Source organism: Sorex fumeus, unplaced genomic scaffold (genome assembly GCF_029834395.1).
Source record: "Sorex fumeus unplaced genomic scaffold, SorFum_2.1 ptg000044l, whole genome shotgun sequence".
NCBI classification, from domain to species: domain Eukaryota; kingdom Metazoa; phylum Chordata; class Mammalia; order Eulipotyphla; family Soricidae; genus Sorex; species Sorex fumeus.
In genome coordinates, this window is record NW_026606101.1 from 67,890,262 (window position 1) to 67,913,476 (window position 23,215).

General features: G+C 50.1%; 1 protein-coding gene across 1 annotated transcript in view; it reads right to left on the reverse strand.

Moving 5' to 3' along the window:
• Positions 1 to 232: 232 nt before the first annotated feature.
• The window catches only part of DZIP1L (DAZ interacting zinc finger protein 1 like), a 31,922-nt gene continuing 8,939 nt past the window's right edge, over positions 233 to 23,215 (reverse strand). Inside the window, exons 5-16 of the mRNA XM_056122048.1 lie at positions 22,894 to 23,055; positions 17,929 to 18,057; positions 15,058 to 15,120; positions 13,350 to 13,490; positions 11,703 to 11,733; positions 10,749 to 10,802; positions 8,688 to 8,818; positions 7,152 to 7,338; positions 4,103 to 4,304; positions 3,739 to 3,890; positions 2,196 to 2,335; positions 233 to 367 (exon numbers count right to left, since the gene is read on the reverse strand). Of these exons, the coding sequence (XP_055978023.1) occupies positions 233 to 367; positions 2,196 to 2,335; positions 3,739 to 3,890; positions 4,103 to 4,304; positions 7,152 to 7,338; positions 8,688 to 8,818; positions 10,749 to 10,802; positions 11,703 to 11,733; positions 13,350 to 13,490; positions 15,058 to 15,120; positions 17,929 to 18,057; positions 22,894 to 23,055 (1,527 nt within the window). The remainder of the gene's footprint in view (positions 368 to 2,195; positions 2,336 to 3,738; positions 3,891 to 4,102; positions 4,305 to 7,151; positions 7,339 to 8,687; positions 8,819 to 10,748; positions 10,803 to 11,702; positions 11,734 to 13,349; positions 13,491 to 15,057; positions 15,121 to 17,928; positions 18,058 to 22,893; positions 23,056 to 23,215) is intronic.

Below are 23,215 nucleotides of genomic sequence, written 5' to 3' on the forward strand. Positions count from 1 at the left end.
CTGTGACTGTGGAGGTAGAGGAAGACAATTGCGTGGAAGTCCTGTTCCTACCCTTTCTAAGCCATTACATCCGCGCCACCCCTCACAGCCGGCACAGGAGAAATCCTCTCTGTCCTTCACTTCACTTCTCTCTTCTCTCGGCTCCTGAGACAGGAAGCCCAGCATCTTCGACAGCTGGGTGGAGTCCTGAGCAGGTGGGTCCCAGCCGGCCACGAGGCTCCAGGACCCGGGGTCAGCTGGTGCTCCAAGCACTGGCACCAAACTTCCCCGGAAACTGGGAGCGGGCCAAGGGTTTCGGTTTCTCCCTCTGGTCCTGCAGGAGCTCTTCCAAGGACGAGATCTCCAAGTCACTCTCCTCATCAGACAGCTGCAGGGAAGGAAAGAGAAGAAAACACAGCTGACGCAGGGTAGACATAGGGACAAAACACAGCTTGGAGAAAGCAGCAGGGGGACCCAGTGCACCAGACCATGGCGGAGATCTAGGGTTGGTGATTTAAAACACCCCAGCAATGCCACCGGCCAAGGCCAGGCAGGCGCTCACACAGACCGGGTTGCTCCTGTGTCACTTCGATGTGTGTGTCCTGCCCTGGCCGGATGGAGCAGGAAGCCCAGAGCTTCTCCTCTCCACACTCCTGACAGCCCAACTGCCTCTCAGGTTGAAACACTACGGCCAGCACCTGGAAATTTCTAGAGTCTCTGGAATCATCTGGACTGGAAAGGTTCCATCAACCTAGAACCCAGACAATGTCTGACCCCATCTGCCCCCTGTCCCTCAGAGGTCTCCTGCCCCACTGGCTCGAGGCCCAGGCCACCTAGGCTTTGATATAAACACACCAATTTAATTGTGTTCTCTCGTGCAGGAGAAAGCCAATCAGAGGTCGCCCAGCGGCAGCGCTGTTCATGCCCATTTGCAGTATGAGAAAAGGGAGAGATACTTTTAAAAAGGGCTGGAGCAATAGCACCACAGGTAGGGGTTTGCCTTGCACGCGGCCAACTGGGCCGACTCAAGTTTGATTCCTCTGCCTTCCATTCTTCCGCCCTTCTTGGAGAGCCCGGCAAGCTACCGAGAGTATCTCGCCCACACAGCAGAGCCTGGCAAGCTACCCGTGATGTATTCGATATGCCAAATGTAGTAACAAGTCTCACAATGTTACTGGGCCCGCTTGAGCAAATCGATGGACAATGGGAGGATAGTGACAGTGACTTTTGAAATATTATTTGGACTCATTACAAACACACGAGTTGTGTGATAAGCCAAGTACTTATACAACAAAAGAAAGATGACAGAGAAAGTTATCAAGCACCAAAATATGGGGGTTGCAGTGATAGTACAGAGAGTAGGATGCTTGCCTTCTCATAGCCAACCTGGGTTCAATTCTCAGCACCCCATATGGTCCCCACAGCCCGCCAGAAGAGATTCCTGAGCACAGGGCCAGGAGTAAGCCCTGAGCACTGCTGGATATGCCTAAAAAACAACACACAGCCCTACCCCACCAAAGAAAAAAAATCAAAGTGTATAAAAGTACAGGCCATCCCAGAATGCACCTTTTTGATGGAAAGGGTGAGAAAAGAATGAGAAGGGGCTAGAGGCGCTGTTTCCTGACCAGGATTCAGGGAGGGGGGCATGAGGAGGGCCTCTGGGCTCTAAGTCTGATGCCCTGAGGCAGAGCGTCTGAGTCATGGATAGCAGAGAGGAAGACCTAGATCATTTCCAACAAAGGCCTCTGAGCAGTTCATGGGATGCTGTGTATGATGGAGCCTAAGGGTGTGTGATGTGACCCCAAGAGCCCATCCTTGGGGAGATGTCTGCTCTGCATGCTGCGGGGGTCTTGGGAGACTGAAAGAATGTGGTCCACTCTGAGATAAGGAGATAATTTATTACACATCAGCCCCGGGCTCTACCAGAGGCGGGACAATGGCCAGGAGGTAGCAGAGCAAAGCAGCCCACTGAGGGGGTGCAGATACAGTGAACAAAAGCTGTCCAACATCCTCATGACACAAACAACCAGCGTCCAAAAGGGGCTTTCCAGCCACACAGGAGCAGAGGACGTGGGAGGTCACTGGAAAAGTCCTCTAAGGCCAAGGCTGACCCTCAATGGTCCCTCTGTAGCCCCCAGCCCTCCAGCACCCCACAACTCTGGACTACCTCTGTGGGGAGAGGCAGCCTCCCCACCCCCACGCATCCTGCACCTTACCTGAGTCTTTCTTCCTGGAGCAGCAGCTTTCTGGGGTCCCGCTCTGGGCATCAAGAACAGATTAACCCCTCCAGCAGGCTTCTTCACCGAACCTTCCAGCTGCTTCTCAAGGTTTCTCACCATCGACTGCACCAGGGTTCCTGGAACAAAGAGTCTGTGTGGGTGACAAAAGCCCAGAGAACAGGTGTGAGGGCCTATGGGGGTATCCAGGCTCCTGTGAGGTAGACAGTGTATGAAGGAGGGTCTGGGGAAGCAGGAAAGACCACCACAAAGATGAGGAGCGAGGGAACCAGAGCAGGCCTAGGACATGTGCAAATCAAAACGAGGATGAGACAACACCTGACACAGTGAAAACGGCCGGGCCAGAGGCCAGAAACAGCCAACTCAGGGCATGTGAAGAAAAAGGAAACATCCACTGTGGGCAGGACCATCACTTAGTTCAGCCACTATGGAAAACTTAATGGAGATCTCTCAAAAAATGAAAATAGAATTTCCATATGATCCAACAACTCCACTTGTAGGTACCTCTTGCAAGAACACAAAAATACTAGTTGAAAAAGATACATGGATACCTAAGGTCATCATGGCACTATCTATAATAGCCAAGATCTGTAAACAACCAAGCATCCTACAGCAGTGGTGAATAAAGAAGATGGAGATATGTGTGTGGTGTGTGTGTGTGTGTGTATGTGTGTGTACTACTCAATTTAAGAAATGATAAAATCTTGCTTTCAGCTAGAACATGGATAGAACTGGAAGGGGTCATGCTAAGTGAAATAATTCAGCATAAAGACAGGATGATGGGAACAGAATGATAGTAGAGCAGGTAGAGCATTTACCTTGTATGCAGCCTACCAGGGTTCCATCCCTGGCATTCCATATGGTCCCCCAAGCACTACCAGGAGTGACCCCTGAGGGCTGAGCCAGGAATAAACCCTGAGCACATCCAGGTGTGGCCCAAAAGAGGAGAAAGAGAGAGAGACAGAGAGACAGAGAGAGATAAAGAGAGACTATACAATCTCACCCATAGGGTCTATAAAAAGGAAAAATAAAACAGGACCAGAGAGGTAGGACAGAGGCAAGGTGACCTGTACACAGATCACACAACAGCTATTGCCTACACACAGCTGACCCAGGTTTGATCCCCAGCACCATATATGATTCTCCAAGCACAGCCAGGAGTGACCCCAGAACACAGAAGCAGGAAAGCCCTGTGAGCACTGGGTGTGGCCCCATTACTCATTTGAGAAAGCCCCCCCATCCACCAGCCTGTCACCCACCTAAAGAAGCCCCCTCCCAGGGCCTAGGTCACTACCTGAGGAAGCCCACCACAGCCCAGGTCACGCCCCTGAGGAAACTGCCCTCAGCCCCATCACTTACCTGAGGAAGCCTCCCAAAGCCCGAATAAGCCCCTCAAAGCCCAGTTCACTCCCTTAAGGGAGCCCATCAGAGCCTGGGTCATTCACCCCCAGAGTCTGGGTCACTCCCCTGAGGGAGCCCATCAGAGCCTGGGTCATTCACCCCCAGAGTTCGGGTCACTCACCTGAGCCTAGGGCCGGGCCCTCCGAGGTGTCGCTGTCAGACCAGTCCCAGTCATCCTCCTGCCGGAGCCCCATCCTGGAAGGGCCTCGTGGGGGTTGTGGAGGGGCCCCCCGCCCTCTCTCCGAGTCATCTTCAGAACTGAACGGGGGTGTGCTGTCCCCCAGGAGAAGCGATGGAGTTTGGGATCAGAGCAAGCATGAAATGCCAGGCTGGGGAAGTTGGCAAGTGTCCCCACAGCCACCAGCACCCTCTGGCCCCGAGTGACCAGGCCATGGGGAGCAGAGCGGCTGTGAGGAGAGGGGCCCAGCCCGCCCACCCTCTCCCCAGCCCCTCGACACTGCTGCCACCGGGAGACCAGAACTCACCTCAGCCCAGGCCCTGGGGAAGCTGGGGGGCTGGAGGGCCCCCGCGCTCTGGGTCGTGTAGAAGGGGGTGACGTGGGGGTCAGGCCAGGGCCATGGCTGCCACGTCGCAGAAGAGTTGTCCCGGGGGGCTCCGCCGGGTGGGACAGCGGCGCCACGTGCAGTGTCCTGGCCTTGGGCTGGGCCTCTCTCTTGGGGCTTCTGACTGGAAACACAGACGGGACCAGGGTTCTGAGCTCACCCCGAGGCCCCCACCGGAGCCGAGGCGATGGGGAGGCCCCGGTGCTTGGGACCCCCTGTGGTCTCAGAGGCCCGAACCCCTGTCCTCTCCTAGGCATCAGGACCAGCCCCTCCGGGATCCCCCCAGCCCCGGGACCACCCCCGCCCCGGGACCCCTCCTCTAACCCCAGGGTCACCCCTCTCCAGGTCACCTCATCTGACCTCCCCATTATCATCCCCTCTCCAGCTCTGCAGCCACACACAGGCAGGAAGGTTGTTCTGCCACCAGAGGGCACCGCAGGACCACTTGGGCCACAGAGCAACAGCACCACAGGAGGACCCACTCGGCCCCAGGAGAAACAGGAGTGAACCTGTTTGAGGGCATCAGACATGACTCTGAATCTAAACACAATTCCACAGCGCTGTGGCGGCTGAACCACAGTGTCACAATCAAGAACATTTGCAAAGTAGGTTGTTCTTGCATGTACTCTGAAATGGACCTTCTACACGAGTGGGGGGGATAGAGGAAGGGTGGGCCACAGGAGAACTTGCTGGTGATATTCCCAACACACTGGGTAACTGCCCGGCAACCAGTCTCACTGCAGCCGGCATCCACACGCCCCGGCAGATCCCACTAAAAGTGTCGCTCTCCCTCTGTCAAAGAGATTTGGAGACCTTCACAACCCATGATTCCACATCAGAGGCAGATGCAAACCCACATCTCCTCAGATCTGAGTAACCTGACATCCTACAGCCACGGTTTTGTCCCCAAATGAGAGGCAAGCAACCACGGGACAGGGCAGAGAAGTGCGGGCACAGAGCTGAAAAGGGGGCTGTCGGGGTGCTGCCAAAGCACAGGTGCAGCCTGAGAAAGCAGGACCCGAGACCGGATGGGGAGAGAGGCAGGGATAAGCTCACGCCTCGCTTTCAGCCCCCAGGCTGGACTGGAGCGATAGCACAGCAGGTAGGGCATTTGCCTTGCACACGGCAACCCAGGTTCAAGTCCTCCGTCCCTCTCTGAGAGCCCAGCAAGCTAATGAGAATATCCCACCCGCATGGCAGAGCCTGACAAGCTCCCTGTGACGTATTTGATATGCCAAAAATAGTAACAACAAGTCCCACAATGGAGACGTTACTGGTGCCCGCTCTCGCAAATTGATGAACAACAGGACAGTGACAGTGACAGTGATAGACTGGGCTGTGGAGACACCAGCCTATCTGAGTAGTTGGTCCAGAGCCAGCTCAGAAAATATCTGTGGATGAATGAATCATGGAACCTTCCAGCATCAGAGCAGGGACGGGAGAGGTGGGAAGGGGGGAGTGGAGGAAGGGGGAGGGGTGTAAAACCTGAGGTCTCTCTGCTGACCTCCCTGGCAGCTTCCAACACACACACACACACACACACACACACACACACACACACACACACACGACAGAGTTCCCTAACTATTGACGCCATTCTGACCACATTCCCATGCCAACTGCCCATTTCCTTAGTTAACACCTTAGGTCAAAGTCACCAGATTAAAACATAAACTACCTACTTCGTACCTGTCCAGTGAACCATGCCCATGAGCTCACAGAATTGCTTTCCAAATACTTTCTTTTCTCTTATTATCTTTGTTAGAATGGTACTGACTTACCATTGACCTGGGGCAGTCTTCTTCATCTTTACTGCTGCTTCCCTCCTGTGGCCTCTGCCATCCTACCCTTTGCTCCCTGGTCTCATGTCCTTCCCCTTCCACCTCACCCCACTGACACAACTTCTCCCTGTGACCCTCTATAACGTCCTGAGAGTCCAGACGGTGCCCAGTGAGAACGCAGGCTTCTGTTTCAGGAGTACAAGTCACACTGAGTCTGGGCCTCACCTACCCACCTCCAAAGTTCCATCCCATTGAATTCTATTTCCTAATATTTTCTCAGGCCCATGAGAAAAAATAAGGATTAAATTTTATTTTATTTTTATTTTATTTATTTATTTTTGCCTTTTGGGTCACACCCCACGATGCACAGGGGTTACTCCTGGCTATACACTCAGGAATTACTCCTGGTGGTGCTCAGGGGATCATATCAGATGCTGGGAATCGAACCCAGGTCAACTGCATGCAAGGCAAACGCCCTACCCGCTGTGCTATCATTCCAGCCCCAAGGATTAAATTTTAAAGTTATGAGCTCAAACACCAACCAAACTCATCTTACATATCTCCAGAGGCCTGGGGACCATGCTCTGGAAAATTCCTTGACTCAAAGCGCTGAGGTTGGTCTGTCTGCTGGAGATCATAGGGTGGGCCTCCCCATGTCCCCACATGTCTGTGACTGAAGACACCCTGCGGGAGCCGAGACCTCACCCTGCGGAGGTGACCCCACGCCCACTGGAGCCCCCCTCCCCAGAACTTCCAACGATCCTTGCCAAATGGACCTGAGAATCTCTAGAACGGTGGAGGGAATCTCTTTTCTCCTATCCCAGAGGTCAGGTTTCCCCTTCTTCCTTAACCCTTGAGCACGGAGATGGACAGGCCCAAATTCATATGGCCCCATTCCCACAGAGCCCAGAGGGCCACTGAAGACTTATCCACAGGCAGCCAAACCCCCCTCATCCACCCACTTCTGCACCGCGCCTCTTCCAACCTCTCTGGTCTGCCTCTGCCGGCAGCCTCAGTGCTCCAGGCCCGGGCCTGCCTCCCAGTGCTGACAGGTCCGGGGTTACAGACCCTAGACAGGAGGGGCTGCTTGCTGCCAGAGCCAAGCACAGCCGGGGGCGGGGCAGGCAGAACCGGGCAAATGCAGGAGCTGCCAGCTGCTCTCTGAACAGGCAGGGGCGTCCTCGGCTTACCTGCAAGCGCGCCCTCTGGCAGGGAGCCCCCGTCCCTCTGTCTCCCCTTCACTCTGCTGTTGGCTTCCTTGATGAGCTTTTCCCTCAGACTCAGAAATTCAGAAAACCTCCGGGCCTTGTGCTCCCGCTGGGCTCGCAGGATGGACTCCAGGTGTCGGAGAGTTTGAAGGGAGATGCCCTTTGCGGCCTAGGAGAGACCAGGTCCACTCTGGAGAGGTGGGCTCCCAGGGATCCCCTTTCTCTAGGCCTCTCAGACCTGATTGGGGGGACACGTGACAGCAGCAGGTCTTATGGGAGGCTGAGATGGGCGTCAGTGCAGTGCCTCACGGGCTGCTAAGAACGTGATGTTGGGGGCTGGGGACCTCCAGCATGATCTCAGAGCAGAACGGGACAAAGGGCCACATACAATTCCAGGAACGGCACTGCCCCTGGGACTTAATGGGAACAGGCTTGCTGCTACCCAGCCACCTCCTAGGGACACACCGGCTGCTTCTTTGGGCACCTCAATCTCTACCAGAGGCCAGACCCATTTTTCAGAGCTGCCAATGTTAGGACATTTCCAACTCCCTCTTAGGTGTCTGCCACCCACCCGGAGCTGGGGAGGGCTTTGGAAGGCATCTGAATCCAGGATGAAGATTTCCCTGGAGGTTAGAAGGAAACGTTTAAATCAAACCTAAACCCAGAACCAAGGTGAGAAGCAGCAACAGTGGAACAAAGGTTGGGGCACACCCTCTTCCGGACTCATCACATCTTTGTTCTTCCAATCTTGCTCTACAGAACGGGCATTTTCAAGAATGACCCACCCAGCTACTGGATAAGCAGCCGTGTTTTTATGTAGTACTAGATGTGGTTGGTGAATCAGGGGACCCAGCAGGTGCTGTCGACACACCCACAAGGGCTCATTGTATTCCAATTCCAAGTGCCCCTGTAAGAGCCAACTTCACTTGGGGCCTGCCTTGCGCATGCCTGGGCACTTGAGTGGGTGTGGCCATGCATGCCCGGGTGAAGGACATTCTCTTTGCCTGAGAAGTTTGTCACTGTCACAGTCACTGTCCTTCCATTGTTCATTGATTTGCTCCAGCGGGCACCAGTAACGTCTCCATTGTGAGACTTGTTGTTACTGTTTTGGGCATATCAAATACGAGCAGCTTGCCAGGCTCTGCTGGGCAGGTGGGATACTCTCGGTAGTCTACTGGGTTCTTGGAGAGGGACGGAGGACTTGAACCCAGATTGGCCATGTGCAAGGCAAAAGCCCTACCCGCTGTACTATCGCTCCAGTCGCCGGGAAGTTTAGAGATCCAGAAAAGCAACCAATGAGCAGAGAGGTCAGGGGGCGGGTTAGCATCTCTGAAGAAGTCACAGGAGGAGCTGACCCTGCTGGGATGTGGGATCCAGACATCAAAGGCAACCCAATAGGAATAAGTCAGGGGACGTCATCTAACACTTCAGATCCGCTTCCTCCCCAGTAGTGCTGGCCCTGGAGGATGAGGCATGGCAGGAGGACCCCAGGCTAGGCAGTGGGGAGTTCCGACTTACTCTCTGGACCCCCATGCTCTCCAGCTTCTCTTCCAGCGTCTCCTCCAGGATTGGCCTGAACTGCTTCAGTAACGTGGGATCTTGCCTCAGAGCTGCCAGCACCTTCTGCTGTCCACCTCGGGAGTCCAGCTCTGCAGCACAGGACACCCCCAGCGTCAGCCTAAGCACCATACCTCTCCAGCCGTCAATCTGCTCTGCTCCTGGCCAGCTCAGATTTGCTCCTGGCCAGCTCAGAACAGAAACAGCTGTTTCTGTTCCTGAACATCACTTCATCAGACCCCAAACACACCACACACACACACACACACACACACACACACCAGCCAGTATAGACCTCCATGGCCCATGGCCTGGGCTTTGTTCTGCTCAGATGAGCAGAAGGCGTTGAAGCTGTGCTTCCCCCTAAAAGCAGTTACTTGATCTCGTGGCTCCTGGCTTTACTGAGGTACGCCTGACGCATGACACTGAGAAAGTAGAAAGAGTTTAGTGCAATGACCTGACTAACAAATGTTCCAAAATAACTGCGGCGGTGTGTTTAGAGATCCACCATCTCACAGATGTTTCCCTTGTGATGAGAGTCCCCGATAGCTACCACTTAACTTTCAAATACGCCCAAGAGCCGTGTCATCTAGGTATTGTGCTGTACACTCTGCACCCCTGTATTTCTTTATCTTTCCTTTCCCTTCCCTTCCTTTTCTGTCATTGTGGTGGTGACCGGAAGTTGCACATACTTGGTTCCCATGCACCGAGCACATACCCTTTGTGGGAATTACAAAAAATCAGTGCCACAGCGATTGCACCTGGCATAAGCGACAGTGCTGGAGATCAAACTACAGCCTTGTGCCCACAAGGCAGGCGCTTTGACCATGATTAATCCAGGTCCTAGCCCTGCGTGCTGTGCTCCAACCCTGTGGGGAGCTGGCATGGTTCCTGGAGATTCTCCATGGAGAACCTTATTTGAGAATCTTGCAGAATTCTCATTCCAGTCACTCTCCCAGTGGTTCTCAAACTTAACCAAGAGTTCAGCGCTGCATATAGTTCCCCAAGCACTGCCAGAGTAATCCCTGAGCATGGCTGAGCACGGCCAAAACAAAACACAAACTAAAACAGGGAGGCAAAGTCACTTTAAGCCAATTCAGCCCATCCTCACCTGCATGCCTCCAGATGAGTGGGTGTGAGAGGGCTGGGAAGGTACAAGATCCATCAGCCTCTCAGGCCCCATTCCAAACCCTGACTCCAGCAGCACTGGCTGGCTCTGTGACTCTAGGCAAGTTACCTACCTTCTCTGAACCTACGTTTGCCATGAGAACAAGTAGAAGGATGCTAGTAACTGTGTGTAACATGCTTGGTATCTACCAGGTGCTCAAGAAACATGTATTTGTATAAATGGATGGACATGGAGAGTATTATGGTAAGTTAAATGAGTCAGAAGGAGAGGGACATGGAACAACTGCATTCATTTGTGGGATATGTTAAAAAAAATCATAGTAGGAAACTAATACCAAGGAATGTAGAAACAAGGGCCAGGAGGAATGGTTCATGGTTGGAAGCTTGCCACAAGTGGTGGTGGGGGTTAGGGGGTGGCAGCTAGGATAGAGAAGGGACCACTATGATGAAGAGATTGAAAATGATCACTCTGGATAAGGACTGAGTGCTGAAAGTAAGTAAAGGGAGAAATATGATAACCTTGACACAGTAACTGTATTGCAAACTAAAATGACCAAAAGGAGAGAGAGAGAGAGAGAGAAAGAGAGGAAAAAGTGCTGCCATAGAAACAGACTTGGGGGAGAGGGGCGGAGGGGAAACTAGGGACATTGGTGGTGGGAAATGTACACTGGTGAAGGGATGGGTGTTGTATGACTAAAACCCAATCATGAACAACTTTGTAACTGTGTATCTCGTGGTGATTCAATAAAAAAATTAATTAAAAAAAGAACTATGTATTTCAGTCCCCTGGCTCCTACACTCAGGCTGTCCACCCACAGTTCAGCAGGAGCAAACCACACCATGAAAATGGGTCAGCCCATCTGACCCACAGCTTGGGGTGAAACAAGGTCCCACCTTCCTCAGAAGACTCCTCCTCCGTGTCCGCAGCCTTCGGGCCTTCGTGGCTCCCTGGGAGATGAAGACCAGTCAGAGGATCCCACACGCCCAACCCCAGCCCATCTCCTAAGTCAGTGGCACTGTGTGAGCAAACCCCTTGGGGGCTCACAATCATGGGCTTCTGAGTGGAGAGGAGCCTCTCCCCCTGCTCTGTCCCCAGTGGCCAAGCACACACATCAGCCCTGGGACCTCTGGAAGCTTCAGGCTCCCATTTAGGAAAGGGGACACTCGCCCAGGCCTCAGGGAGGTCCAGTAACGACGGCACTGACCGGCAGTGCATGGCACCCCGCTCTTAGGAGTGACCCCCCGACTCCAGAAAGCTGCCGTCACAGGGACAAAGCCAGCCAGGCTGCTCACCAGACAAGGAAAGAAAACTTAAATCTCACGAGAAAGGACGGGAAGACGCGTGGGTTTATAAGAAAGGGTGAAAGGGGCATCCCACAGAAGAGACCAGGTGACAGCAGAGCAGGAAGGACCAGGAGGCAGAGGTGCTGATCTCAGCCCTGTAGGCTACTATGACTTTCTCACCAGATCCTGTACCCCAATACGTGTTGACAAGGGCACTGGTCCCCCAACATGCACTGATACAAGCCACACACTGAGACCAAGGTTCGATTAGTGGCCCCTGGGAAGCCCATCCCACAGGCCTGGTGAGTCCGTGAGCCCATCTAGCCATCCCCACCCATATCCTCACCACCCTCCCATCTTGGCCTCCCAAAAGGCAGGGCAGGCTAGCAAGTGCCTGGCAACTGCAGAAAAGGCCTTTGGGGTCAACACCAGGCTGGGGCCATCTGTTGCAAAGAGCCTGATCCCACGTGGGTGGGTGCACCCCTCCCGTCCTGGGGTGGGGAGGACCAGAGAAAGATGAGCCCATGGCCAGGACTGTTCCACAGCACCTTGGGGAAGACTTACCCTCCACCTTCCTGACGGTGAGAGTCTGGATCTGCAAAGACAGAGGGAGCAGATCAAGCAAAGAAATTCTGTGCCGGGCAGGGGTCTGCCAAGCACTAGAAAGAGGGAACAGTCACCATTTCCCCACTGCCCGCTGGGGAAGGAACATCCTCTAAGACCCCAACAGCTGAGGTTGAATGGCAGAGTCTAGTTGAGGGGCAAAGAGTGTCCCCCTCCAGAATGGAGCCCCCCAGAAGCAGAGTGGTCAAGACTTGGGCACAACAGATGGGAAAAGGTCAGAGCAGGTGGGCGCCCCTCCTAGGGTGGACATTAGAGGATACCCGCTCGTTCCCCTTCCCAGGACAAACCTCTTCTTCCCCCACACAGTTGGAGGAGGGTGGTCCCCTAAGCCCACGTGACCCACAGCACAGCCAGAACTGATCACTCAGGTTTGGGCAAAGAATTCAGGACAGGACACATAAGACATCAAGAGTTACTGACAGAGGCTGGAGCAATAGCACAGCAGGTAGGGCATTTGCCTTGCATGTGGCCAACCCAGGTTCAATTCCCAGCATCCCATGTGGTCCCTGGAGCACTTCCAGAAGTAATTCCTGAGTGCAGAGCTACGAGTAACCCCTGTGCATTGCCCAGTGTGACCCAAAAAGCAAAAAAAAAAAAAAAAGAGCTACTGACATTCTTATAAATGTAAGGATGTAGAGGGTGTCATGCTGAGATAAAAGAATCAGGAGAGAGACAAATAGAGTGACTGCACTCATTTATGGGACAACATCTGTTACCTCTTGATGTGATTGATGTGACAATAAAAATAAACCCTTATTATCTTAATTCGCTGTGTTTAGCCAAGGGGTTCCTGGATGAAGCAATTTGAAGCAGGTCTGGGTACCGTTGTGAGGAAACCTGCAGATGGTCCCTGGAGTGGTCAGAGCAGTGAGGCTCCAGCCAGAGGTGAGTGGGTCCAAAATGCCAACTAACTGGGCAAAGCATGGCGGGGAGAATGGAAGATCCCCAACAGCAAGGGCTGCTGGAACAGGAAGAGAAGGCTGGGGAGAGATGGGGCAGCTCGGTCCAGGGAAGCTGTGTGGAGGTGAGGCCAGGGCCCGAGGCTTCAGGAGGAGGCAGTGAGGACAAAGGAAACCCTTGTCTGCACAAGAGGCGGCGGAGTCCAGGAGGAGCAAAATTCATGGAGGATCACAGGGGAGGGCTGAGGGAAAGGGGTGCCTGGGGAAGAAGCCTTTTCCGCCCGTGTGCTTATGTGTCTGAAAATGTTGAGGTAAGAACTGGTGAGTGTCCATCCCTCCAGGCAAGGCCACATGTCCTACTCTGCGTGGCCTTGGGGGAGCCACCTGACTCCATCGGCCTGCTGTCCGTCAGATGAAGACCAGAAGACAGCTCTGCTGACCGGAAGTGGGCCATGCAGCAATGATGCTGCCCCTGAGGAAGCAGGGGTCCCACTTGTGGTTCCTGAGACCCACCGGCCTGTCCTTAGCTGGCGGGAAGCAGGAGCGCCCCCCCCCACCTTTGTGCATCCCACTCCTGAGGACTCTTCTTCTCAAGGAGCCCCCGCTAAGGAGGCCAGCGCCATGATTCCAGAGGCACCTCATGGGGACCAGGCCTTAACCCACCCCCGTGGGCAGTGGGCAGACCTACCGTCTGCTCCTGGGCAGCGAGGAGCCGGGCCTGCTCCTGCAGCCGACTGCGCAGCGTGTCAATCTGGCGCTGCGCCTGCGCCGTGGCTTTCCGCTGGTCCTGAGACAGTGAGGCCTGGAGCCTCTCGTTCTCCTCCTGCAGCTGGGTGGCACAGGTGGGCCAGAAGGTCAGTGTGATGCCTGCACAAGGGCCTCGAGTGGTCAGTGTCAGTGACAGGGGCCTCGAGTGGCCAGTGTCAGTGGGACGTACGGCCTTTAGGCAAACCGTGGCCAGGCTTTCCCGGAGGCGGGATTGGCCTCCCTGGGAAGGGAGATTTCTACAAAGATGGGTGTGTCCAGGTTGGAGATGCTTATGGAGCAAGGATGGAATGCAAGCCCCATAGACCAGGGGAAAGGGGCTTTCTGGAAGGCGTAAGCCCACCTCCACTCCTAGCCCCATGCCTTAAAGACAGTCAGCCAAAAAGTAATGAATGAGTTTAGGTGAAAAGAAGTGAAAACACTCATAATCTCATCTTCTCTCAATCTGCATAAAGAAACTGAAAATACTGCAGAGCAGAGACTCAGGAATGAATCTCGAAATGGATTAGCTCGCGGCAAGATGTCTCTGGACCCCAATTATTTACAATTTTAGAATTCCAGGAGCGCGTGACCCCTTTTGCGGCTGCGCAACATTTCAGGATATTCATAACAAGGAATAGAAAATAAATTATTTTGCATCTGCCCCTGGCAGGCAGACTTGAGCAGTGGTGGGAATATTTGAAATAAGGGTAGTGGGAAGGTGGAATGGTGGTGGGGTTGGTGTTGAAACAGTGAATGTAATCAATTCATGTGAATAACCTTATGAAAATAAAATTCAAAAATTAAAAGAAATACTGAAAAAGAAAATACTGTGAAGCACTAAAGCAGTCACACATCAGGTGTGGATGGGAAAGGTGGATGAAGCCGGTGTGGAAGAGAGACTTCTCTCAGTAACATGGCGGGATGCCTTCTCTTTCACCATAAGTGCATTTGAGCACATTTCCCACAACTAAAAGTTTCTGATAAAAATCATCCCGTGGGGACTTCTGGGGTATGGATATCTAATAAGTGCCATACTCTGATCTGAGCCCCTGGCTGCAGGCAGAATCCAGGCCTTGGACTAATCAGCTTCCTCCTCAACTTGCTTCCTCCTCAGAGGGCTTTAGAGAAGCCATTTCCTCTGTCCTGAGCCCTGCTGCTCGCTGCCTACCACTGTCCACTTCTAAGGCCTTTCTAAGACCCCATGTGAATTGTCCCAGAGGTCCACAGAGACCTGGGCAGTGTTTCGAATAAGAACCCAAACATAAAATCACCAGGAATTTCACCTGAGATTAAAACACTTCCATGTTGGATGGCAGAAGGGTCACCACAGAGGGAACCTCAAGGAAATGAGCTGGTTCAGAAGTGAAGGCCTGGGAGACTCTGATACTGGCCAAGGAAGCTGCTGACCTTTCTGGCTGGGGGTGGCCAGCACCACCAAGGAAGAACAAGGAAGAAGAGCTGAACTTTCTGGTTGCTGGTAGCCAGAAGCAGGAACAATATCAGCTACAAAATATCTCCCAATTAGGTCAAGGCGTGGCGGGGGGGGTGGTGTCCATGGAGAAATGAAAGATGCTGGGGGGTGGGGAGGCTGAAGGATGAGAGGAAATCCTCAGAAACAGAGCCCCATCTCGACTCCTAGGGAACACTACCTCTCTCTTTTGAGCTGTGTGCTCCTCTTGCAGTTCTTTCATTTTTCTCTTCCATTCTGTTTTCTGAAAAAAAAAAAAAAGATTAGTAGCATATTTGATGGGCTCCTATAGATGATGATGTCAATTATCAAGCTAAAGGAATTCAAGAGTCATGGTTCGGCTTATGCAGAGAGCAGTAAAAAGAATAGGAAGAGTAAAAGTAGGGAAATGGAATTGTAGTTAGGGAGAAGATTGCTGTTTAGACAAGTAATATACTGACTAAATATATGTATATATGTATGTATATGGACATTAACTTCTACCTTATTTCATAGCTTAAACCAAAATAAATTCTAGATGGACTAAGTATTAACCACAGAAAAACAGAAGTGAGCTGTTTCAGCCAGCCGCCCTCCATACCCTAAACCCTCTGCTTGCTCACCCACTTCTCAGACCTGTCACATTCACACCCCATAACTCTGCCTGCTATTGCCTACACCTCAAATCACAAGGCCACATAAGTAGCTCTGCTCATCATACTTCACGCATCACACACAGACACTTCCTATCTCTGGGTGAGCACAGTGGGGAAGTGGGGGGATCTCTCAGCCTAATCCCTGCGAGAGCTCCCCCCAGGGCAGACTACAAAGATTCACCCTCAGAACCCAGCAGACACAATGAGGAAGCCATGGAGAGGTCCAGCAAGCTCAGCGAATGAAGGCGAATAACATGGAAAACCAGTACCAGCCAACTCAGGTCTCTCAGAGAATGACCAGAGAGGCACCAGGACGAGGAAGTTTAATGAGCTCAAAGGAAATGATGGTACAGGTAATCAGGAACACACAAGAAAGTATGGGAGCAGAAATAAGAATACTACAGTCAGAAGTGACTGCCCAGCTTCACGACTAACCTTAGAGAGACACAGACAGCTGAGTTATGCTATGAAGGCCTGGCTGCCACTGGGCCCAAATCACTGCAGTGGAATGGGGACTGACTGAGAAATCATCACCTGACAAAGGCCCATCTCTTGGATAAAAGAATGGATCAACGGGTAGGGGGCGGGGGGAGCAGTGATAGTGCAGCAGGTAGGATGTTTGCCTGGCATGTGGCCAACCCAGATTTGATTTGATCCCCGGCATCCCATATATCCCTGAGTTTTGCCAGGTGTAATTCCTGAGTGCAGAGCCAGGAATAACCCTTGGTATCACGGGGTGCAGTCCCAAAGCAAACAAACAAAAAGTCTCAACAAACAGAAATCAATAAATGCAATGTGCCATATTAACATAACAAAGGATAGATCACATATTCATCTCAGTAATATAGAAAAAATATTTTACAAAACTCAACAACATTTTTTGATTTTAAAAAATACCAACAAATGGGGTTCAAAGAAAAATCTCAAAGTAATAAAAGCCAGATTTGACAATCCCAGAGTTCACATTATTCTCAACAGTGAAAGCTGAACACTTGCCCTGAATGATCAGGAAAAACAGATAAGGATGACTATTCTCATGACATATTTAACACAATACTGGACATAAAGTCAGAGCACTGTAGCACTGTCCTCCCGTTGTTCAGCGATTTGCTCGAGCGGGACCAGTAACGTCTTCTTTGTGAGACTTGTTGTTACTGTGTTTGGCATATCGAATATGTCACAGGTAGCTTGCCAGGCTTTGCCGTGCTGGCTAGATACTCTCGGTAGTTTGCCAGGCTCTCCGAGAGGGTGGAGGAATTGAACCTGGGTCGGTCAGGTCAGCCGCGTGCAAGGCAAACACCCTACCGCTTTGCTATCGCTCCAGTCCAGCAATCAGGCAAATACAAGAAATAAAAGATATTCAAATTTGCTTTTGCACGAAGAAATCAACACTCTGCCAAGACATAATCATATTTTAGGGAACCCTAAGGACTCATCACATCAGAAACAATAAACACATTCAGTAACGTTACAGACCACAAATTCAGCATGTAAAATTCAGTTACATTGTAACATTTCACATGCAAACAATAAACTATTCACAAAGGAAAGATGGATAATTTGATCATTTTGCCACATAAACATGATTAATGTTTGTGTGGCCAAGACTTTAATAAACAGAGTTGAAAGACCAGTAGAAATGTTGGGTTAATTGTCATATCTTGTACAAAGTCACAGGTTGGTAAGGAAATCAATCGGAAAGCAAGCAAAGGAATGTGACTAGGGCTCAGAGATAAGTAATGGCTTTGTTCTTAATCTGAAACTTAGACAGACTGTTAGTTAGACATTAAGTTCTTGCCTAACAAACTTGGACAAAGCAGGCCATGATTTAATGACCATGCCAATTTCCTCTCCCTGTAATGGAATTATCAGAGATTATAGACCATAGGTAACTAGCTGGTAGTAAAATTTCCCCAGCAGCGGTCAGTGTCTCATACCCACTCGCAAGAGCAGATGGTACACAAGTCAATTCTATACTCAGTGGTCTCCCATAACATGGAATCAACTAGGGTGGTAATATTGATACCCAGTTAATGGCAAAGGCTAAAATCCTTTTTTGATTCCAGAGAGTTGTTGTTAAACTTTTACCATCACACTACTAGATCTACCCCAAATATTTTCAACCCCAGGAGACTCTCACACTAAGAAGGTTTTTGGAACTGACTGGAATAAAAATGAGAGCAAACGTATCAAAAAAGAGATGCTTACCATGTGTGTTTTTGAAAAACACCACAGGCAAATTGATAGTGCAAATACACCCCTACCAGCCTCACCTTAGACTCTCAAGAATCTTACTTGATCCTAACTCTCCTGGTAGTTCTGGGAAATAGAGAAGTTGGCTAAAAATATCGGGCCAAGCCCAAAGACTCTGTTGGAAGACAATATGGTTCTGGGCTGGCTTGGGCCCATCAGCTCACCTGAAGGTCCATCTTCTCCTTCAGGTCCCGGAGCTTCTGCGCCTGCCTCAGCTGCTCCTCCGACTCCTCATCGCGCAAAGAGCCAAGGTTGGACTCCATCACAGCGTGAGACTGCAGGGTCTGTAGTTTCTAGAGAAAGGCCAGGCACAGACTTAGATGAAGATCTAGACCCGGGATCTCTGCTGTACCTTGAACAATGTCAAGGCCCATTTTCCCCTAGCCACAGACCCCCAATGCACCCCCCCCGGTATGGACACAGCTGTGACTAGCCACCCAAAGTCCACAATCTCCTTGGCCAGCATTCACCTGAGAGCTCAGCCCTGCATGGGAGGGCCAAGTTCCCAGGAGGCACAGAATTTAAAAGCATAATTGCCTTTGCACTGAAATCCTGCTAGGCTGAAACCCTGACAACTGCCCCATCTCTTCCTCAGTCTCAAAAAAGCTGAAAAGAACTTGGCTCATTTCTTGAAGACTCTTGTCCCACTTATACGAACACACACACACACACACACACACACACACACACACACACATTTTGGCCATCACCAGGAATGGCTGGCTTTACACAGCTTAGAGCCAGGCTCAGTAATTTCTGTGTGTGATGTGTAGGAAAAGGAATAGTCAAAAGGGAAGCCTTCCACACACCCCTGGTTGTGCTTTTAAGCATGTCACTATTGAAGTAACGAAATAGCAACTATCTTCATATCTGTTTCTAGATACAGACTCAGCAGCCCAGTTTGAAATTTAAAGGGAGTTGTGGATTTTACCTGGAGTCATTTTTGCTAACACTGCTCTCCTCCTCTACTAACGCAACATTAGAGGTTGTCAAACATTTGTCACCCCCTTGAGTATTTTTGTAGAGTGCAGCGCTTTATTGCGTATAAGGCCCAGCTCTGGGTTCTGAACTTATGTTCTGCTGTTCACGCCATAGCAGACAGCTGCGCTCTGGGCAAGACAGACCTTCATGGGTTTCCCCTTCCACAAGGACCTCCTGCCACAGCCAGATGGACCCTATACTTAATCTGAAATTCCCTCTTGGTCGTGGTGTTGGAATATTATATATGAGAAATCCAGTTCTTTGGGCTGGAGTGACAATACAACAGGTAGAGTGTTTGCCTTGCATACAGCAGGCCTGGGTTCAATCTCTAGCATCCTATATGGCCCCCAAGCACCTCCAGGAGTGATTCCTGAGTGCAGAGTCAGGAGTAAGCCCTGAGTACTGCCAGGTGTGTCCAAAAAAAGAAAAAACAAATTACTAAAAGTACTGCAAATCATGGTACCTCCAATAAAATGTAAAAGAAAAAATAGAATAAGACTACCACTTTAATCAGATAATTTAGCCAAGGAAAGCTCTCAGACTTCTGTATGTAAGAAAGTTCTGAGGAGAAATATTTTCAAAATGTATTTATCTCTCATTGACCCTATAGACATCATCTTCTAGGTGCTTTAGAAATGAACTGTTTTGCATATTTTTCACTCCGGAATTCTTATCCATTTTATTTCAGAATTTTGAAAAATAAATTAGAAAAAGAATTATTCCAAAACACAAATTTTTTTTCTACCCAGTTTACTTTTTTGTTGCTGGGATTTTTTGTTTGTTTTTTGCTCGCACCCAATAGTGCACAGGACTTACTCCTGGATCTGTACTCAGGGATCACTCCTGGCTTAACTCCAGAGACTGTATAGGGTGGTAGGGATTAAACAGGGCCAACCACCCTACCTGCTGTGCTATCTCTCTAGCCCCAGTGCCTATATTTTAAAGAAAGTAAGATAATAAATGTCAGGTGAGAAAAAGAATCAGAGACACAAATACAAATATGTGCATAGTAAAATAAGTATCTAAATTCCAGGGCTAGACAAATAGTACAGAGGTTGCATGTGGTTGACCCTGGTTTGATCCCTAGCACTACGTCTAGTTCCCTGAGCCCCACTAGACGGGACCCCTGAGCCCAGAAGTAGCCCCTGAGCACTACTGGGTATGTCTTCCCCGACAATTACATAAATGCAAGGGAACATCTAGTCAGCCAGCTCACTGTGGAGAAAGGAGAAGTCGCTGTGACCTCAGGAATGATGCAGATGGATCTGGGGCAGGGGGAGGAGGGTGGTGGTGCTAGAGGGATCCTTCATCTTATCTCCCACAAACCATGCCTGAGCACACTGGGTAACATCTAGAATGGGAAGACAGGGGTAAACACACACACACACACACACACACACACACACACGTTATCGACCCAATCACACCAGCTTCCAACCTTGGCTCTCCATTTCAAACTAAAATGATGGACGGCCAAGGTTGCAAGCATTTCTAGCGATATACTCCTGGAATTGCCACCTAGGGGTCACTTAGGCAAACTATGACATGACTCAGAAGAACACTATTAAATAGCTCCTTTTCAAAAACAAAGTTCTCCTTTGCTAGAAGGCTCGGTAGACACTAAATGCATTCTAAAACATTAGTCTTCAAAACGTTTTCCCTGACATTTTTAGTCATACAGATTTATATAGAAAGACAGAGTCCAGGGGTAACTTTAAAAATGTTTCCCTGAAAAGGGTGTTGCCCCATTCGCCCTCTCCTCTCTGGAAAGAAAGATGGCGGCCACATGGGAGCCTTGTGGACAGCAGGTATGAGCCGGGAGTGTGGGGGCGACTAAAACCTCATGGGAAGGGGGGCGTTTCGCTCCGCCCTTCACGCCCTACCGAGGCCACCGGTTGCCCCCCGCGAGCGGCTCTCCAGCACGGCCACGACTCCAGAACACAGAAACCAATTTCTTAACTATCTGACTTTCAGTAGAAATACTTCCAGGGTCAATAGGTAAAATAGCAGAAATCCAAAACCAACATTTAATTCTTGAACCCAGCTGTAGAAAGCAAATCACTTCACAATGCTTTTTCAGCATGTCTGATTTGGGGGGGGGGGGTAAACTCTAAATAATAGTGGTGAATCTTTTATTGAAACAATGAATCTAATCAAAGCAGATAGAGTGTTAACTAGAATTCATCTGCCTCACAGGGACGGGGAGGGGTGGGGGGTGGGGCTTTATTGGGGTTCTTCATGGTAAAAAATAAGTACTGGTAAAGGGAAATGTGTTTGATATTTGCATGACTGAGACATAAACCTGAAAGCTTTGTAACCTTTCCCACAGTGATTCAATAAATAAATTTAAAAAAAAATGTTTCCCTGAATGAACTTGTCAGTGACGACAGTAAGAGGGCAGGGGCTTTGAAGTTTAATGAGTGATGTTCAAAGGTATGCTCCCTGCTTGTGGCATAAAAATAACATGACAGGGGAATGTAAGGTATCAAAGGCAGAAAAGCTCTTGCCCCGTGTGAGTGATGCAAAGTCCAGGGAAGGAGAGAAATAGAGGGGCAAGGAGGAAGAGGCAGTCCGGAGGTGACATAGAGGTAAGGACCAGCGATCTTGGAGACATCGGTGGTGTCAAAGTGAGGTATCTGCATTTAACTAAACCACTAGAGCAACCAAGATGACTGTCTAATGGTTTAGTTACATGGACCCACACTGCTATTTAAAAAAAAAGTTTTTTTAATTGCTATTAAGGACGTGGGCTGCAGGGGTAGTGAGTTTGGAGGAGAGCCTGTAGGCTTCCGTGGAGGGCCTCTGGCACCTGTGAGGGGATTCAGAGCATTGTAAGCCTGGAAATCTATTGCGGATAGCTTTGCAAATCAGTGTCTGAATAGAAAAAAGATCAATGCAAATAATAATCAATAATGCATTTAAGTTCCAGTTCTAGTAACTGGGGCTTAGCAGTGAAATACAGGCCTCCATGTGTGAGGCCCTGGCTTTGATCCCCAAGACAGAGGAAGGGTGGGAGGGAGGAAGGAAGGGAGAGATGAGAGGGGGAGGAAGAGAGGGAAGGAAGAAGGGAGGGAACGAGGTTAAGGAGAGAGGGAGGGAAGGAATGAGAAAGAGAGGGAGGGAGGGAGGGGGGAGGGACGGAGGGAGGGAGGGGAGAAGGAGAAAGGGAGGGAAGGAAGGAAAGAGGGATACGGAGGGGCTGGGTTGAGCTCTTTATAGTTAAAGTTGTGTAACAAAATTACAATTATGTAACCTTGGACAAGTTACATGGCCTCAATGCTTCATCTGAAAAGGAGGAATAGAATAATTGCTTTTAAAAAACTATTTAAAAAGAAATGTATAAGCTAATAATGTGCCAATGTTGAGGATGTGATCATTATTTGGTTGTTATGAAAATTAACAGCTAGTTAATATAAAGTGTTCTGCACTGGGGCTGGAAAACAGCAAATACAATCTGTAAATATTAACTCCATGGGGGGATCCCCACACACAGACCCCAACAGAGAGCCTGTCACTTAGCCAGCCAGCATTTCCCCAGAAAATACTTGTTAGGGCGAAAAATGAGCTGGAGAGATGGCTCAAGGCTGATCATGTATCTGCACGCAGGAGGTTCTAGTTTGAATCCTGCCCCCCGTGATCCTCTGAGGGTCACTGGACATGGTCATATCCAAAACAAGCCCAAAAATGCATCATTCAACTTCACAACATTTCTTTTGCAGTGGGTAAAACCAAATATATGTTGGGAGTTCTTACTACGTACCAGATAATGTGAGGTGCTGTGTTTAAGCTTAGTGAACCCTTGGGCAACTTGTCTTCTAGAAAGAACTTGAGGCACAGGAAGTACTTTGACCAAGGTCACACTCAGTATATCAGAGTAGGGATCCAGTCACTAACCTCTGTATTGGATCTCACTGTATTATCACCTATATTATCAGGTGTAGCTCTATAAGAGAACACATGACTTGCAGGTAAGAGGCTCTGAATCCAATCCCTAGAGCGTGCATGCACAGACACATGCACACACACACACACACACACACACACACACACACACACACACACAACGACAAGCCTAGAAATGAGTGGTTTTGAGAACAAGTAAACAGATTATCAACAAAAGAACTTTGAAGCAGTTTTTATGTCAGTACCTCTTCTAGTGTAGAGTTATGATTAGCAACATTTTTAAATTCATCCCAAAATAAATGCTTTAGCTTGTCTATTTCTCCATAGAGCTGAGCCCGCTCTTTCTCTTTCCATTCATCAAATTCTCTCTTAGCGTCTGTTTCCCTCTGACGAGAAATCTCTGCTTCCTGTAAGAAAAGGAAGGACAAAAGAGTCTTAGTGTACATAAAGGCAAACATTTACTGGGAACCCCCTAGTGTCCCTTGTTCATGCAAGTCCCAACGAAAGTGAAAGAACATTCCATGCCAGTTCCACTGTTTAAACTTGGATTGGACCAGACCTCACTTG